Source organism: Euleptes europaea, chromosome 9, assembly GCF_029931775.1.
Source record: "Euleptes europaea isolate rEulEur1 chromosome 9, rEulEur1.hap1, whole genome shotgun sequence".
NCBI classification, from domain to species: Eukaryota; Metazoa; Chordata; class Lepidosauria; order Squamata; family Sphaerodactylidae; genus Euleptes; species Euleptes europaea.
The window spans coordinates 10,019,710-10,037,524 of record NC_079320.1 but is presented as its reverse complement, the minus strand read 5'-3'; the positions used below and the strand labels follow the sequence as shown (position 1 = coordinate 10,037,524).

The window sequence follows — 17,815 nt, the reverse complement described above, 5'->3', positions numbered from 1 at the left end:
GAGGAGGCTCTTGGGGTGTGTCTGACTACTGCGCCTTCTCTGAGGGCATCAGACTGCCCACCTGTTGCAGAAAACAAATGTGAACCCTTGCAGTCCGAGGGCTTGGATGTGTCTGTGGACACAAAGGGCACAATATTGGCCCCCGGCTTTGCCGACTGAGCAGGTCAATCCCTGCTGTTCTGTGACATGCCTCCTGCTGTAGAGAACAGCTCTCAGTCTGAGTCGTGTCTTATTGACAGAAGCAAATGCTTGCGCCAGACTTGTGAATATGCAAGGTGCTTCTAAACAGGGTTTTATTCTAGGTTGGCTGCTGCCGTGTGCAACTGGCAACTTGCATGTGTGTGCAAGAAGAGTTGTTTTTTATATGCCAATTTTCTCCACCAGTTAAGAATCAAACCGGCTTACGATCACCTTCCCCACAACAGACACCTTGTTAGGTAGGTGGGGCTCAGAAAGCTCTAAGAACTGTGTCTAGCCCAAGGTTACCCAGCTGGCTTCATGTGTAGTAGGGGAAACAAGATCTGGATTCCTGATCTTGCTTTCTCTATAGCTCAAAACCTTAAAAGTGGCACAATTAATGTTTTATATTAAGATAGGTACTGTTCTATTTTTGATACTGTTAAGTGTTTATTGCTTTTATCACAAATCTATGTATTGTTGGCATATGCCGTATTAATAAATCTGATCTGATCTTGCTTTTGCTGCTCACTAGGGTGATGGTGGTTTGTAAAGGAGAACTTGGGGAGAAGGCACGACCCATTCACTGACTGGTCAATGTTCCTACAAATACACTCCTAAACCTGATCATTTTATTGTTTTATCCCGCTCAATCTGAGAAACCCAAGTGGCGGCGGGGGGGTGGGGGGGTTAAACAAAAAGGACCACTCGTTTACACTCATTCTTGTACCTGCATTACCTGGGAGGCTTGTATTTCAGAAATGCATGTTTGCTAGCATAGCTACGTTCAAGTCCAGTAGCATCTTACAGACCGACAAGAATTTCTGGTTACAAGCTTTCAACAGACAAACCTCCCTTTGTATCTGACAAAGGACACTTTGGCTGTTCATGCTTGGTAATTAGCAGCGCGTTCCAGGCTGAAGTGCCCCGCATATTTTTTTTTTAATTTCTTCACGCTGAACTGTCATTCCAGCCGTGCATAACTGCTTTGCATTTAAGAGCCCCTTTAACACAACCTTTTGTATTTGCTCCGCCCCCGCATCGAAGCATTTACTGAAGGAACCATGAAAAATCACAGCCACAGCTTAGCTATGCAAACGACCATTGCTAATGGATATGCAAACGAAGGAGCAGGGGAGTGGGATTTGTGGAATTTCTTTGACTTTCTCCTCTTGCATCGGGACCGTGAATAGTCATTTTAAAGGGTGGATTTTAAAAAGCAGCTTTGAGCAAGCATCAAAATCGACCCTGCATAAATGGCCTTTGACTCTCGAAAGCTCATACCCCGAAAACCTTGTTGGTCTGTAAGGTGCTATTGGACTTGAATCGAGCTCTTCTACTGCAAACTAACACAGGTAACCTCTGCAACTGCTGGCATAATATGTAGCCCTGCGGCCCCACACGCACGGAAAAACCGCTTTATACCCTGCTCAGTCCTGCCCCCCCCCCGAGACCTCCCAACCCCAAGTGGACGCGTAAGATAGTGAACTTACCTTAGGCTTATTAAGAAGTTATGAAGAAACCCCCACAGAGGCAGAATCCTGTTTATCTCAGATGCAGTGGGGTGAAGAATGCTAGACTAGGGCTTGGGTTCGAATCTCTTCTCGACCATGGAACTCACTGGGGGACCCAAACAGGCCAGTCTCTCTCACACACACATTCAAACCTACATCATAGTGGGGAGGAATCTTGTGTGTTGCCTTGTACGCCATGGAAGAAGGGTGTGATAAGTGGAAAAAAGTATAGACACCTAAAAAGGACAAAGGAAAGCAGAAACTGGGGTAGTTGATTCTATTTGCTCCATTCCGGCTAACGTCAATTCCAATGGGATTAGCAGAACAAAGAACCACTGTGGTTTAAAAAAACAAAAACACCAAACAAGGCTAACGTGTACAAACCTTTTTGTGTGTGTGGGGAGAAGCAATCTATAAATAAAAGACATTCAGAGAACCATCTCAAGAAGTCATTCAAATATTTTCCAAGCTACATGCGGTTCCATGCTTTCTGTTTTTCGTCCTTTTTTTTAATAAAAGGATTTATTTTTTTTAGTTGTCCATGAATCCAAGGGAGGCAAGGGGGAATTCGCTTCGGCTACACGTCGACTCCTGAGTTGTTTAGTTCGCCCAAGTGCTCGTTCGAACAGGTAGCTGCTTCATGTCGCAGATTTGGAAGACAGCATTTTGCTGTGCAAAGATTTCTCGGAAAGGGCACTTACTGGTACATTCAGCAGGTACTAAAAGAGATCAATGCCCACCCCACGCACACACATCCTGTAACTTCCCAGTGCTCAAAAGCTGGGGCACTGTGTGCATAGAGCATGACCCACTAATTGCACTGGATCCTGCAGTGCAGACAAAAAGGGGCGGGGGGAGGCAGATGTTTGCCCTCCATGCTCATACGTCTGCATTGGACACCGCTAACCACGGGGACATCTAGCATCTTGCAAAGATGGGGAGCAGATGTCTAAGACTGCATGTGCATACCTGTGCACAGGTGAATACAATCCTTAGCACTGTGACCAGGGATTCTCTACCAGGGAAAAACCAATGATGGAAGAAGATGAGTTGGTTTTTATATGCTGACTTTCTCTACCACTTAAGGCAGAATCAAAACCAGCTTATAATCACCTTCCCTTCCCCTCCCCTCCGCACAACAGACACCCTGTGAGGTAGGTAGGGCTGAGAGAGCTCTAAGACTGACTAGCCCAAGGTCACCCCACTGGCTTCATGTGTGGGAGTGGGGAAACAAATCCAGTTCATTAGATTAGCCCCCGCCGCTCATGTGGGGAAATCAAACCCAGTCCTCCAGATCAGAGTCCACTGCTCCAAAGCACTGCTCTTAACCACCACACCACACTGGAATACTTCCCCATCTGTTTCTTGCTGAAAATGCATCTCCGTATCCACATATGGGCCAAGCAGCACAAAGTACTGGTTGTGCGCAGAGACGTTGTGTGTAAGCACCCTGAATTGGGGCCTGGAGCTTTTCCTGTTAATCCTTTTTATTAGGGATCAATACTGCCACTTCAAGCTACGGTGTGGGACAGTTTTAAGGGGTTGGGGCTGAGGCGGGGAAACGTTCCTCTTTTGTTTTTCTCTGTTGAGAACCAAAAAAAAAATATTTAAACAAATTGTTTCCTACATACACAGTGAAGTAGAATCAAATAATTGGTTAATGTTATCGTACAAAAAAATCTTTACAGAGTTCTACCTTGCAGCTTTAAAAAAATAATATATAAATATCAATATTGTTCAGGAGAGCAGGTCTCTCGTTAATATTTTAATTAAGGCTTCGTTACTGTAGATCCTTCATTATTTAACAATCGTTGGTGCTCAGAGGAACCCCCGGATTTCTTTAGCGGAAGCAGCTGGTGTTTGTTTACGATGAGTCTACCTGCTGGGGTAACGTGTCGCCTCCTTCCCATTTCTCTTTGCCACAAGGATTCAGTTCCTTTCCCAGCGAGTATCTCGCAGGGGGCCTGTAATCACAGGCGGAAGAAAAATGAAAAGCTTTCCATGCCATTTGTTTTCGGTACATTAATTTTTTCTTTAAAAAAATGAATTAAACCTGCTGTCAATTAAAAAAAAGATTAAAAGCTGTCTCTGATTAAATAAATTCAAGAAGAAGAGTTCGATGAAGACCCATCTGGGTAAGGTCAGAGTGAAGACGCTGGTGGTAGAGGTCTATTGCTATTGTTGCAGGTCCCTGCGGGTGCCGGGGTCTCCGTTGCTTTTTTGCTCCGAGGGGCGTAGTCTACGGGCAAACTCTCCAGAAGGCACTTGAGCTGCTCCTGTCCCAGTTTGATCTTGTCGTCCAGCTCCCGCTGTTCTATGAGCAGTGCGGATTTCATCTTCACAAAATGCTGGTAATCCTGAAGCTGCTCTTCCGAGAGATAACTACACAAAATGTCCAGGACCACCCGCTCTCGCCGGTCGAGGTTCTCCTTCAGCTCCCGGGCGTCCTCGTGCTGGCCAGCCAGCATCTTCCGCTTCTCGTTCAGAGAGCTCTGTCCCAGGATAGATGGAGGGAAGGAGAGGAGAAGGATAGAGAGAGATTTGGCATTACAGTTCTGGAGCCGGGTTCCCATTTTTACTGCCTCTGAGGTGGATTTGCGCCAGTATTGCTTTCACACACCCTGAATAATCCTCTGTCGGTGCACTTTAGTGATAAGTTTGCAAGGGGGTTTGCCATTTCACACAAATCCTGTTGCAAAGTGGACTGAAAATGCATTATTTAGTGAGTGTGAAAGGGCTAAGTTTTCCATTGCCAGAACAGAATGTTCTGTTAGATCTGCCAAGATGGTAATCCCCTTTATCCTATGGGTGAAATACTAGGGGCAGAACAGGGGCCTTGTCCCTTCTACTGTCTCAGGATTCTACTGCATTAACCCCTCCTTATTCTTCTCTGTGTATAAACCAGGGCCTTTAGCACTTTAAGGTCTTAAAAGGACACTGCCTAGTTTTTCCCCCATCAGTAAATAACATGACTTCTGTATTGTATTTACTGCCAACTAAGGAACAGAGATGGATGCTTTTCCCATCTTGCCTAGTGCAGCCAGCATATCGAAGGAGCTGAATGAAAGTGAAGCGTTTCACCCCTGGCGACTACTGCTGAAATATGTTGCCGGTTTTGCCCAGCAGAGGTGCCTACATTCCCTCTGCTGGCAAACCAGAAGCAAAACCCCCTTATTGAGGAGGAAGAAGAAGAGTTGGTTTTTATATGCAGATTTTGTCTACCGTTTAAGGAGTCTCAAAGCGGCTTACAAACCCCTTCCCCTCCCCTAAATAGACACCTTGTGAGGCAGGTGGGGCGGAGAGCGTTTAGAGAGAACTGTGACTGGCCTGAAGTCACCCAGCTGGCTTCATGTGGAGGAGTGGGGAAACCAACCTGGTTCTCCAGATTAGAGTCCCCCGCTCTTAACCACTACACCATGCTGGCAAGACTGCTCTTTCACAGGGAAGGTGGGAGAGCCACCCATGCCGAGTGTGGGTTTTCTGGACCTACGTACCTGTTCCTGAGGATCAGCGTCTTCGCCAAGGCTGCTGAGCACGTTCTCCACCCTGGCCAGCCGTCCCGAGAGCGAAAGCAGCAGGCTCACCACCTTATCTAGGTCTCCGATAAACATCCTGTATTTCTCAAACTCGTTGGGCTTGCACGAGCTGCTGATCAGCGCCTCCACTTCCTCTCCCAAGGCGTTGTTCAGCTTGACGTCAGCCAGCAGGCTCTCCTTGGCTTCTTTCAAAGTCTCCAGCTTGCAGGACAAGCTCTCAATGAGTTCAGCCTAGAGGGGGGCAGGATCGAGACAAAGTCAGTCTTTGCTGCTACCGTGTCAGCTAAGGAGTTAAAGAGCCTTTGCTGAAAGATGACTTATGGGGTCATCTGGTGAACAGATTCTATGCATGTAAATCAGGTAATCAGGAAGAAGGGCTAGATGCAGGGGGTTGGGCTAGATGACCCTGGTGGTCCCTTCCAACTCTATGATTCTATGATTCAAGTCTGGCAGCACCTTAGAGACCAACAAGATCATAGAATCATAGAGTTGGAAAAAACCACGAGGGTCATCTAGTCCAACCCCCTGCACAACGCAGCAAAATCCCAACTACCTTCCCCCCACACCCCCAGTGACCCCTATTCGATGCCCAGAAGATGGTCAAAAAATCTTCCAGGATCCCTGGCCAATTTGGCCTGGAGGAAAATTGCTCCCTGACCCCAAAGTGGCGATCGGTGTTTCCCTGGGCATGTAAGAAAGGACCACGAGAGCCAAACACTGATGTAACCCTTCCTGCCCTCCCTCTCATGAACTGTTGAGTTCACAGAATCAGATATCTGGGGTTTGAGCTTTTGAGAGTCAAAGCTCCCTTTGTCACATACCTTTGTTATCTGATGAAGGGAGCGCTGACTCTCAAAAGCGTATATACTCTGAAAATCTTGCTGGTCTCTAAGGCGCTCCTAGACTCGAATTGAGCTGTTCTACTGCAGATCAAGATGGCTGAGGCTCAGTAGCACAGCCTCTGCTTTGCACGCAGAAGGTCCCAGGTTCAATCCCCGGCATCTCCAGTTAAAGGGACTAGGCAAGTAGGTGATGTGAAAGACCCCTGCCTGAGACCCTGGAGAGCCGCTGCCAGTCTGAGTAGGCAATACTGACCTTGATGGACCAAGGGTGTGATTCAGTATAAGGCAGCTTCATGTGTGTGGCTACCCACCTGAAACTATCTTCAGAAACAAGGGCTGAATAGTTCGGTTACCAAAGCTATCGCTGTAACAATTTGCAATTATTTGGTTTGCTGAGGAATACGGCTGTGCTACTTCAGCTCAGTTGGGTGTCTTTGCCATGGTGGGACCAACAGTCTGCTGAGTTACAGAATGTAAAGGAGAATGGGCTTTGAAAGAGAAAGGCAGCCTTTGGACATTGGCTAGATTCAAGACCGGTAGCACTCTAGAGATGAATTAGATTTTCGGGCTATAAGCTTTCGAGTGTCAAACCTTCCTTCATCAGATACCAGATATCTGACAAAGAGAGCTTCAACGCTCAAAAGCTTATACCCCAGAAATCCTGTTGGTCTCTAAGGTGATACTGGACTCGAATCTAGCTCTTCCACTGCAGACCAACATGGCTACCCTCTCAACTACTTTGGACATGAGTTGATTTCACACCAAGCTGTTACTCTGCCTCCCTTTGAGGGCTGTTGTTTCCATTTGGCCTTTGCATGACTATTCACACACATTCTGAGTTTCTCCTGCCTCCGCTGGCTTACTTATCCTATATTAACTTATTTATATTAACTTATTTATTATACAAACAAATAATATATAATAAATAAGTTAATAATGTATTAATAAATAAGATAATATAGGATAAGTAAACTTATGTTATAAACTTTGTTTTATATAGAGAACAGGGTTAAGAATCAGTAAGACTTCATAAGCAGCTAAGATTCTCCTGTGAATTTAAAGCAACAGACTTCTCAGCAAGCAACAGTGAAACAATAATCGCGAAACCTTGTTTAAAGATTATGCATTTGTTATAGTATTTGTATAAAAGCTCAAAGCTTACATATATGTAATGGAGTTCACCATTAATGAACGTATATCAGTTAGACTCATGTTTGTGTAGTGGTATTGGTTTCAATTGGTTTCTGTCTAAGTTCATGGCTGATCTCGGGGCCGCTCTGAACTCACCTTCTTCTCGTTAACATCCACTTGTTCCTCGTCCCCACCTGCCTCCTCCGGCAAATCTCTGATTTTGTTCAGGAGCTCAGCTTTGGGCGCAGACACGCTGAAGTAAGCAGGGCAGGGAACCAAGGAGGTGGCTGCTTCCTTCTCTTCTCTCCTGCGCCAGAACAGAGAACACGCACACATAGAAGTCTGGGAAGAGATGCTCGACTTTCTTCCTTAGGTTAAGAAACGGGCAAGGAAGGAGTTATTACCTCCCCGGAGCAACTGCTCACATCTCATTCTCAGAGCCCAAAAAATGCTCTTTCTTCTCTAGGCGCCACTGGACTTCTGCTTTCTCTTTCTGGCTCAATTTTTCCGGCGCTCAGAAGCTAAGCAGGGTCAGTGCTTGAATGGGAGACCACCAAGGAAGACCAGGACTACTATGCAGACCAGGGCTATTTGGAAGGCTTTAAGAGGGGAGTGGACATGTTCATGGAGGAGAAGGCTAGCCACGGCTACTAGTCAAAATGAATACAAGTCATGATGCATGCCTATTCTCTCCAGGATCAGAGGAGCATGCCCTATTATATTAGGTGCCATGGAGCATAGGCAGGAAAATGCTGCTGCAATCGTTTTGTTTGTGGACTTCCTAGAGGCCCCTAGTTGGCCACTGTGTGAACAGACTGCTGGACTTCATGGGCCTTGGTCTGATCCAGCATGGCCTTTCTTATGTTCTTATGCAAACCAACTCTGCTCATCTCGAGCCTCGAAAACCCCATGAGGGGGAACTTCTTGGGGGTCACCATGAATTGGTTGCGACTCAAGGGCACCCTGTACCTTTTTCTCCCCTGACCTGGATGGCCAGGTTAGACTAATTTCATCAGATCACAAAAGCTAAGCAGGGCCAGCCCTGGTTATTCTTTGGATGGCAAAGAGAAATAAAAGGGTTGCACCAGTAACAGGAGATAAAAATAAGGCCAAGGCCAATGGTGCAAAATTGGTAAAATGAGCATAAATTCTGTCACCAAATTTGAAGGACTACTGCAATAACTACAGATTCCCCTGAAGAAGCCCCTTGAGCGAAACACATAGGGAATTTTATTCTGAGTAATAAAAAATACTTTAACCTCTTTCGCAACATTGGCCTTGGCCTTATTTTTATCTCCTATTCCTTGGATGGGAAACCACCAAGGAAGTGCAGGGTCACTATGTAGGGGAAGGCAATGACAAACCACCTCTGTTAGTCTCTTGCCTTGAAATCCCCATGAAGTGGAATTTCATGGGCTCGCCATGAGTTGGTTGTGACTTGACGGCACGCTTTTACCTTTTAAACATCAACTAGGGATTTGCCACCAGATGGCGCACGATGACTATTTTAGCGCTCCGTCCATACTAAATCTGAACATGTAAAGCAGCCTAATGTGACTAGCCCAAGGTCACCCAGGAGTGGGGAAACAAATCTAGTTCACCAGATTAGCCTCCACCACTCATGTGGAGGAGTGGGGAATCAAACCCGGATCTTCAGATCAGACTCCACCACTCCAAACCACAGCTCTTAACCGCTATACCATGCTGTATGCTCCAATCAGATGCCAGGTGGTCCTTAAGGTGAGGTGGGACAACTGATTCTTGATTTCGTTTTGACTAAGAATGCCCTCAGCGCCTTCGCTGCCATTTAAGCCTGTCTTTATCTTTTCTGGTCTACTGACGAGAAGCAGGAATATGTGCCCTGCCCCTTTGGAAATAAAGCAAATAAAGCAAAGCAAAACCCGGACACTGCCATGAATTAACAACTCATGTAAGAATCACAGGGCCTCCGACTGTGTAAGCAAATGCCCAGATGTCAGAAAAAGAAGTCAAACATTCGGAGGTTGCGGAAGGCCCACTGGGATGTTATTCCCTCCCTCCCCCCAACCCAGACCATCCCCAGAGAGAGACTGGAAGCAGGCCAAGGGCTCATGTGCTTTCCCCCCCCCCTTCCCCTCCTCATGGGGAGAAGGGAATGACTAAATGGAGGAATCTCATGGTTGTCAGACCCCAGATCTCTTCTGCTCCTGAGACTAAGCTCTAAGACCATCTTTCTAACAGCTAAGAAGAAGAAGAGGAAGAGTTGGTTTTTATATGCTGACTTTCTCTACCACTTAAGGAAGAATCAAACCGGCCTACAATCACCTTCCCTTCCCCTCCCCACAGCAGACATCCCGTGAGGTATGTGATTAGCCCAAGGTCTGAGAGAGCTGTGACTAGCCCATGATCACCCAGCTGGCTTCATGTGGAGGAGTGGGGAAACCAACACGGTTCACCAGATTAGCATCTGCCACTCACATGTAGGAGTGGGGAATCAAATCCAGTTCTCCAGATTAGAGTCCACCACTCTAAACCAGTGCTCTTAACCACTATACCACGCTGGCTCTGGAGGAACATCTCCCTCTCCCCCCTTAAACTGAAGGCAAACAACCCATAAAGGGTATGAGAAAGAGAGGTCTGCCCTCAAAAAAGCCTGTAACCTTATTTATTTACTTCACCTGTAGCACAACCTTCTCCTCAATGGCGACCCAAAGCAACTTACATCATTTTCCTCTCTTCCATTTCATCCTCACAACAATTCTGTGAGGTAGGTTGGCTGAGAGTGTGTGACTGGTCCTAAGTCATCCAGCAAGCTTCCAGGCCAGAGCGGGGATTTGAACCTGGTTCTCCCAGATCCTGGTCCGACCCTCTAACTGCTACACCACTCTGGCTCTCATACCTGATGCCAACATGGTGTAGTAGTTAAGAGCGGTGGTTTGGAGCTGTGGACTCTAATCTGGAGAACTGGGTTTGATTCCCCACTCCTCCACAGGAGCGGCGGAGGCTAATCTGGTGAACCGGGTTGGTTTCTCCACTCCTACACACAAAGCGAGCTGGGTGACCTTGAACTAGTCACAGCTCTCTTAGACCTCTCTCAGCCCCAGCTACCTCACAGGGTCTCTGTTGTGGGAAGGGGAAGAAGATTGTAAGCCAGTTTGATTCTTCCTTAAGTGGTAGAGAAAGTCAGCATAGAAAAACCAACTCTTCGTCTTCTTTTTCTGTGTGAGAGCAAATAATTCTGCCAAATTCCCAGAAGGGTACCAATGTTAGTCTGCTGCATGCAAACTAACAAGGTATCTCGTGGCACATAAAGACTAACTAATGGTTGCACAAGTTTTCGTGAGCAACAAGCCCACGTTGTCAGACTGTGAGACACAGAATAATTCAATCACACCTGATGCAGAGTTGTGGCAGAATTACCTCTCCTCAAATTAAGTCAGATTGGAAGGAGGCATTGTCAGAACAGGGAATCATGCAGAGAAACAGCAGATTGCAGCCTCTGTGAGTGGGTCCTTTGCCCTCCCATGAATCTTAAAAATGTTTAATTCCTTGATTGATTTGTGCTGGCAGGCTAGCAGTTGTCTCAGCACACATAATTCAGGGATTATTGTCCTAAAGACATAATCTCCTGGGCTCAGGGGAGATCTTGCATTCAGATAATCATAGGATCTTCCACTCGGCCATTCATTTTTTCCCCATTTTACATTCAGGATCCTTGATCTCTCCTTGATCAAGGACCTTGATCTCTCCTGACACAAAATTAAGAGTCAGCAGAGGAAAGGAGAGAAGAAGAAGAGTTGGTTTTTATATGCCAACTTTCTCTACCACTTAAGGCAGCATCAAACCGGCTTACAATCATCTTCCCTTCCCCTCCCCACAACAGACACCCTGTGAGGTAGGTGGGGCTGAGAGAGCTGTGACTAGCCCAAGGTCACCCAGCTGGCTTCATGTGTAAGAGTGGGGAAACCAACCTAGTCCACCAAATTAGCCTCCGCTGCTCGTGTGGAGGAGAGGGGAATCAAACCCGGTTCTCCAGATCAGAGTCCACCGCTCCAAACCACCGCTCTTAACCACTACACCGCGCTGGCTCTCAGAAGAACTGCTAAACCAGTGGATGTAAAGGGAAAGGGTGCTTACTTATCATCCTCAGGGTGACCTGCTGTCAATTTCTGCGTAGCCTTCATCCTTTTATTCTCCTTACGCATCCTGGCTCTGCTAGGGAATATCCCTTCCATCAAGTCCATGGTGGTCTTCATCTTGGCACCCGGATCCAGGATGCCAGCCAGTGACTTGTCCTTGCAGACGATCTCCTTTGCCAAGGCCTCTTCCTTGATGTCCTCTGAAGTCTTCTGCTTCTCTGAGAAACTCTTGGGGTTGAGCCCACAGTTTTCGTATGCCTTGTTTACAATGATGGGCTCTCTAGTCTGACTGATGGGTGCTTCAACTGCAGATTCTCCAATGGCTGGTGGCTGCTCTTGTGCTTCCAGGGAAGGCGTAAAGCCGTTTCCTTTGGATCCTGAGGTCCTAAGTGAGATTGGAGCAACCCAACTGCTCTTGCTGATGGTGGTGTTTGATCCTACTTTCTCAGTCTCACTGGTGCTCCTGGAAAACCTTTTAAAGTTTCTGTTAATGAACAGGGAAAGAAAATAATTGTGAACTGGTGGTGGAAAGTGCTGTCAAGTTGCAGCCAATTTATAACCAACTCTGTAGGGTTTTCTAGGCAAGAGATATTCGGAGGTGATTTGCAATCATCTGCCTCTGTGTAGCAACCCTGGACTTCCTCAGTGGTCTCCCATCCAAGTAATAACCAGGGCTGACCCTGCTTAGTGGTCTCAACTCTATGATTCTATAATCAACCAATCAATATCTACCTACCTTTAGCTCAATATTTAGAATTCGGCAAAAAATCCCGCAAATTCACCATTTAAGTCTGAATGTAAAATCCTACTTCAAAGTTTGATATCTGTTGACCTCTCATGATTGTTTTGATTGGTGCAGGCTCATGTATGAAATCTCAAAAGCTGTCAGTACATACCACTGCATCGAAGCTATCAAATTGAAGTGCTAGAGCCTGTGAACTATCAAATACAGTCAACTTCTCAACGTAATTATCTGCCCAATTATCAACTTCCATCCAAAAACCAATGTCACAAACTGAAATCAAATATCATCTGATGTAAAATACATAAAAAGATCAAATATTTTGACAATTCAGATAATATCTCAGCATTTGCAGAAGGGAATTTTGAGAAACAAACTAATTTATTTTCAGGGGCAAGCAGATCCAACATAAAGGAAGGCCATGTTTATACTTTTTGTTATTGGGATCCTAAGAAAGTGAGTACTTGTCTAAAAAATGTAAACAAACAGACACATGGACTGGAATTGAGGGGAGGGGAAATAGAAGAATAGTTGGTTTTTAAATGCCGACTTTCTCTACCTTTTAAGGAGAATCAAATGGCTTACAATCTCCTTCCTCTCCCCTCACCAGACACCTTGTGAGGTAGGTGGGGCTGAGAAAGCTCTAAGAGAGTTGTGACTAGTCCAAGGTCACCCAGCTAGCTTCATGTGGAGGAGTGGGGAATCAAACCCGGTTCTCCAGATTAGAGTCCGCCGCCCACGTGGAGGAGTGGGGAATAAATCCAGTTCTCCAGATTGGAGTCCGCCGCCCACATGGAGGAGTGGGGAATCAAACCCGGTTCTCCAGATCGGAGTCCACCACTCCCAGCCACTACACCACGATTTCCTCACCTTTTCGGTGACGCCTTCTCTCCAAGACTAGCCACTTTGTCAATGGCTGATTTGTCCAGTTCCAGTGTAGCAACAGGAGAAGGTGGGAATTCCACTGTGGTGGTTTCCATAGTGCTGGTACTCCACACAGGAAGTAGAGGTGGAGGTGGAAGCAGAGGGGATGAATGCTTGGATTCAGTGATGGCAGCATGAGGCTCTGTCTCTTGGATGAAAACGTCGTCGTCATCTTCTTCCCGATGGAATGGTGGAGGGGTCATCTGTAAGTAAGACTCCGAGATGCGGAGCGAGAGTCTTCCTTGGCCAGGAAGAGTCTCTGGCTCAGACGTAGAACTGCTCTGTGAGGGAAGGCTTTGCCACCGTTGGAAGGCCTTCTGTCCAGATGCCTGAGGAGATATGAAGTTCTTTGGGTCGCCGTCATCTTTGGCCAAATGAACCCATTTGGCGTTAGTTGGGAGGTGTCTTTGAGGAACAGCAGCCTTCCATCTCCAAGGGTTTTCTTCTGTAGAATCTTTGAGAGGACCCTCGCTGTTGTCCAGAACTTGGCCTTGAATTTTACCACTGTCATCCCTGTCAAGTCTGGGCTGCCATCTTGTTTCTTGGCCTTCTCCAACAGCCTGACAATTCGCAAGAGCTGGCGTGGAATTCCCGGCATTGGTTGTTGAGGACCGACCTGATCTGGAAGGAATAACCTGCCTGGAGCTTAGCTTAGGATCAGGGCAAGGATTATTTGTATCCACTGGCAGTGGGGCAAATGCTGATGTTCTGCTGAGATGTTTGAGAAGATCCGGGGCTTTCAGGCCATCGTTCAGCAGTGACGCATTACTGACACTCCCGCCGCTATGCCGAGGGTGAGGATAGTAGCATGGGAACGCTGTTTTCTCCATCTGACTTCTCTCTTGACTGCTGAACAAACCAGGACAGGATGTAAAAACAGCATTTTGAAAGAGACAGTAAATCAAACCGGCATGTCAATTTTATATAAATACAGAGTCAAGACCTCTGTGTTTAAAAACAACAACACAAAAAACACCCAAATCCTCCAAGCACAAATCCAGCTATGAAAATAAAACTCCAAGAAGATAAAGAACATCTGCATACATTCCCACCACAATGTCTGTGTCCTTGCTGATATGGGAACTTTTATTTTTTTATCAAGGACTAAAGTTTTGGAGGTGATGGGCTAAAAACATGCATGAGAAATGGGGCAAGTGTGCATGAAAGCACATAAAGTCCCCACCCAGCTTAACCTGTTGAAATGCCATGTTGGTTCCTCCTGGCTTCTGAGCCTTTAACTAACATGGTTTTCTTTCAACGCTGTCTTTCATTATAAGGACTAGAATCCCTATCAAGATGAGTCCACTTACACCGTAACGGCTTAGCTTTCTAAAAGACCACTGAGGGGGATTTAATCGAAGGTATCCTGAATGTGTGTGACCATTCCGTGTGGTAACAGTACCAATGTTCTTTCCTGTCTCTTTGACATCGGCTAATTGGTATCTTTAGAGGTAAGGCTGCTCCTTCCAGGATTCACATCTGAATATATGCACATTTACCTATTTAACTAGTCTGCCCGTTTTTCCACTCAATTGCCCCATTTTGGAAAACACTGTTTAACCATTCTGAACCTAAAAGCATTCTGCCAGAGAAACATGCATAGTAACACACATAAATTACTGACGCAGTAACACCACTCCTGAAGATTTTAAGATGCAGGAAGAATTCAGGAATGCTTGCTTTGGCAGTAACGTATATTATTTTAATAGTTCGTTTCCTGCTCCTGTTGTCCTGTTTCTGTGCGGATGTCAACACAGACACTTCGTGGAAAGGAGACGAGAACCAGTGAATAAGACTTATGAAATGCTGGTTCACTGGGGAGGAGGGGAAAACCAGTAAGACGCTTTCATGGATTTAAGGTCTGTCTGTGCCTCTATGCTCTCAATGATAACTGCTGTTGTGAAGCTCACATCTCCAGACGTGCTCTAGAGTTCATTTCTGGACACATCTCCTGTGGTAAAGAACCAATGGATTGTATCCTAATACAACTGTAAGGAAGAAGCCTTCCTCTAGAGGAATCCATTGAAAGAAAAGGATTTTCCCTCCAGAGAAATGGTTCACACTTAGCAGATCAGAGTGGCAGGACACAACCCATTATTAGCTGAGGTGCTCAATCAAGCATCAAGTTTGAATTTATAACACTAATCGGTAAGCTGTAGAGCTAGATTCGAGTCCAGTCATACCTTAGAATTGTAGCATCATAGAGTTGGGACCACTAGGACCATCTAGTCCAACCCCCGGCACAATGCAGGAAATTCATAACTACCTCCCCCTCCCCACACCCCCAGTGACCCCTACTCCATGCCCAGAAGATGGCCAAGATGCCCTCCCACTCATGATCTGCCTAAGGTTAGAGAATCAGTATTGCTAACAGATAGCCACCTAGCCTCTGCTTAAAACCTTCAAGGGAAAGAGAGCTTACCATATCCTGAGGAAGCCTCTTCCACTGAGGAACCGCTCTAACTGTTAGAAAATTCTTCCTAATGTTTAGATGGAAACTCTTTTGATCTAATTTAAACCCGTTGGTTCTGGTCCGACCTTCTGGGGCAACAGAAAACAACTCGGCACCCTCCTCTCTATGACAGCCCTTCAAGTACTTGAAGATGGTTATCATATTACTTCTCAGTCTTCTCCTCTCCAGGCTAAACATACCCAGCCTTTCCTCATAGGTGTTGGTCTCCAGACCCTCAACGTGTTTTGTTTCCCTCCTCTGGACACGTTCCAGCTTGTCTACATCCTTAGAGACCAAGAAGATTTTGGGGGTATCAGCTTTCGAGAATCAAAGCTCCCTGCATCAGATATCTTCATTATCTGACGAAGGGATCATTGACTCTCAAAAGCTTATACCCCCAAAATCTTCTTGGTCTCGAAAGTGCTGCCGGACTTGAATGTAGGTCTTGTACTGCAGACCAATACGGCTATTCTGCTGAAGCGAAAATGTAGACTCTGAATTTGGCCGCAGCAGCTGTCATTACAAACGAAGTAGTCACATTTATGGGGTTTTTCTGAAAACAGTTCCTTGGTGATGCCAATAGATTAACTTGCAGCCTGGCTCCATTTATAACTGGCTGTAATGCTGTGAACATGTATGGTATGAACATTTCAACATTTTAAAATAGATTTAAGTAAAATTCCCTAGCTTAATTACTTTAAAAAGAGAACCTTACAATGTAGCGCTGACTACATCTCCCATTGCTCAGACTAAAAGATGCCTTTCCAAAGCTATTTACAAGAAAATTGTCCATTTCAATTTGTTTTAAAAGTTTCCAACTAGTTTCAGAGTCCTTGTTGCGGGTTTATCATCTTACAAGTATTTGGTTGCCTTATTATTCAGGAATATCCATCACCCATACAAGGAAAACGAATTGCCAAGAATCGAAAGGGGTGATTTAAAAAGAATAAAATAAGTGACATCCTTTTCTGGGGAAGGGCTGTGGCTCAGTGGTACAGCCTCTGCTTGGCATGCAGGAGGTCCCAGGTTCAATCCCCGGCATCTCTAGGATCAGGCAGGAGGTGATGTGAAATATTTCAGCCTGAGACCCTAGAGAGCCAATGCCAGTCTGAGTAGACAGTACTGACCTTGACAGACCGATGGTCTGATGCAGTACAAGACAGCTTCATGTCTGTCCTGACCCACTTGGAGTTGATTAAAAAATTGTGCCTACCTACCCCAATTTTCACTAGGTTCTTGTTAAAAAATACTGCTATGTATACAGTGTTGAATGAAACAAGATCTTGTTTAAAAATTAAAGATTATGCAAGCTTTTTAAAAATACTGTACTGGCCATTTCATCCAGAAGACCTAGCTAGCATGTTTGAAAATTATTTTTTGTACCAATATGGGACAGATCCTGAAACGTTTCAGCACATTGAAGCTAAGATAGATCTACATACCGTGCATCAGCATCCACCACACAGAAAGGATCTTTCACAAAATTGCTGAACTCGGCTCTGTCTCCCAGCAGCAACTCCTTAAGGAGGAAGAAAGGAAAGGTTAAAGACAAGGAGTGAATGATGAACAGTCTACAGGGGATAACTTTGGAGGGGAGGCAGATTGTGTTGACACACACAACAAATACTTCACAAATACTAGAGAAGGAATAAGAGGTGGTGTGTTTATGTTTCGGTGTTAACATATTAATTGGGGTTGGATCCAACCAGCTTTTCTGCTGCTAAAAAAAGAAGGGGTGTCCCCTTTGAGCACCTAAAAAGGCTATACTGAGGATCATGGGACCTGCATTGACAAAAGCAATGTGGGATATAGGCTGTATTAAGTACACACGGACCCATGAAGCCGCCTCCTACTGAATCAGACCCTTGGTCCATCAAAGTCAGTATGGTCTACTCAGACGGGCAGCGGCTCTCCATGGTCTCAGGGTCTGTTCACATCACCTACTCGCCTGGTCCCTTTAATCGGAGATGCCGGAGATTGAATCTGGGACCTTCCGCATGCCAAGCAGAGGCTCTACCACTGAGCCACAGTTAGGGGCACAGGGTGAGACTGAGAGGAAAAGCTGGCTGGATCCAACCCATCATGAGGAGTACAGTCTCATTTTCATGCCTATACCACTTGAAAATGTTTATTTATTTATATCCTGTTGGCATCCTGTTTGCGCAATCTACTCAGGACTCCTAATGTCCCAGTGATTTCAAGCACACAACTAATCACAGGGTCACAGCCCTGACCTGTAACTCTATCTGGCCATCTACTGCTGGAAACAAAACACTGGGCTAGATGGGACTTGGTCTGACCCAGCATAGCTCTTTGGATGAGCTCACCTGCTCATCATTTCATTCTGAATAGCCCAGCCCATAATCAGTGCAACGCTTC

At 45.8% G+C, this 17,815-nt stretch overlaps 1 protein-coding gene across 1 annotated transcript in view; it reads right to left on the bottom strand.

Annotated features, from left to right (window-relative positions):
- Positions 1–3,730: 3,730 nt before the first annotated feature.
- The window catches only part of SHROOM3 (shroom family member 3), a 217,753-nt gene continuing 203,668 nt past the window's right edge, over positions 3,731–17,815 (bottom strand). The window contains exons 6-12 of the mRNA XM_056855663.1: positions 16,879–16,955; positions 15,832–15,840; positions 12,931–13,833; positions 11,317–11,802; positions 7,357–7,507; positions 5,186–5,458; positions 3,731–4,183 (exon numbers count right to left, since the gene is read on the bottom strand). Of these exons, the coding sequence (XP_056711641.1) occupies positions 3,833–4,183; positions 5,186–5,458; positions 7,357–7,507; positions 11,317–11,802; positions 12,931–13,833; positions 15,832–15,840; positions 16,879–16,955 (2,250 nt within the window). The 3' untranslated portion in view covers positions 3,731–3,832. The remainder of the gene's footprint in view (positions 4,184–5,185; positions 5,459–7,356; positions 7,508–11,316; positions 11,803–12,930; positions 13,834–15,831; positions 15,841–16,878; positions 16,956–17,815) is intronic.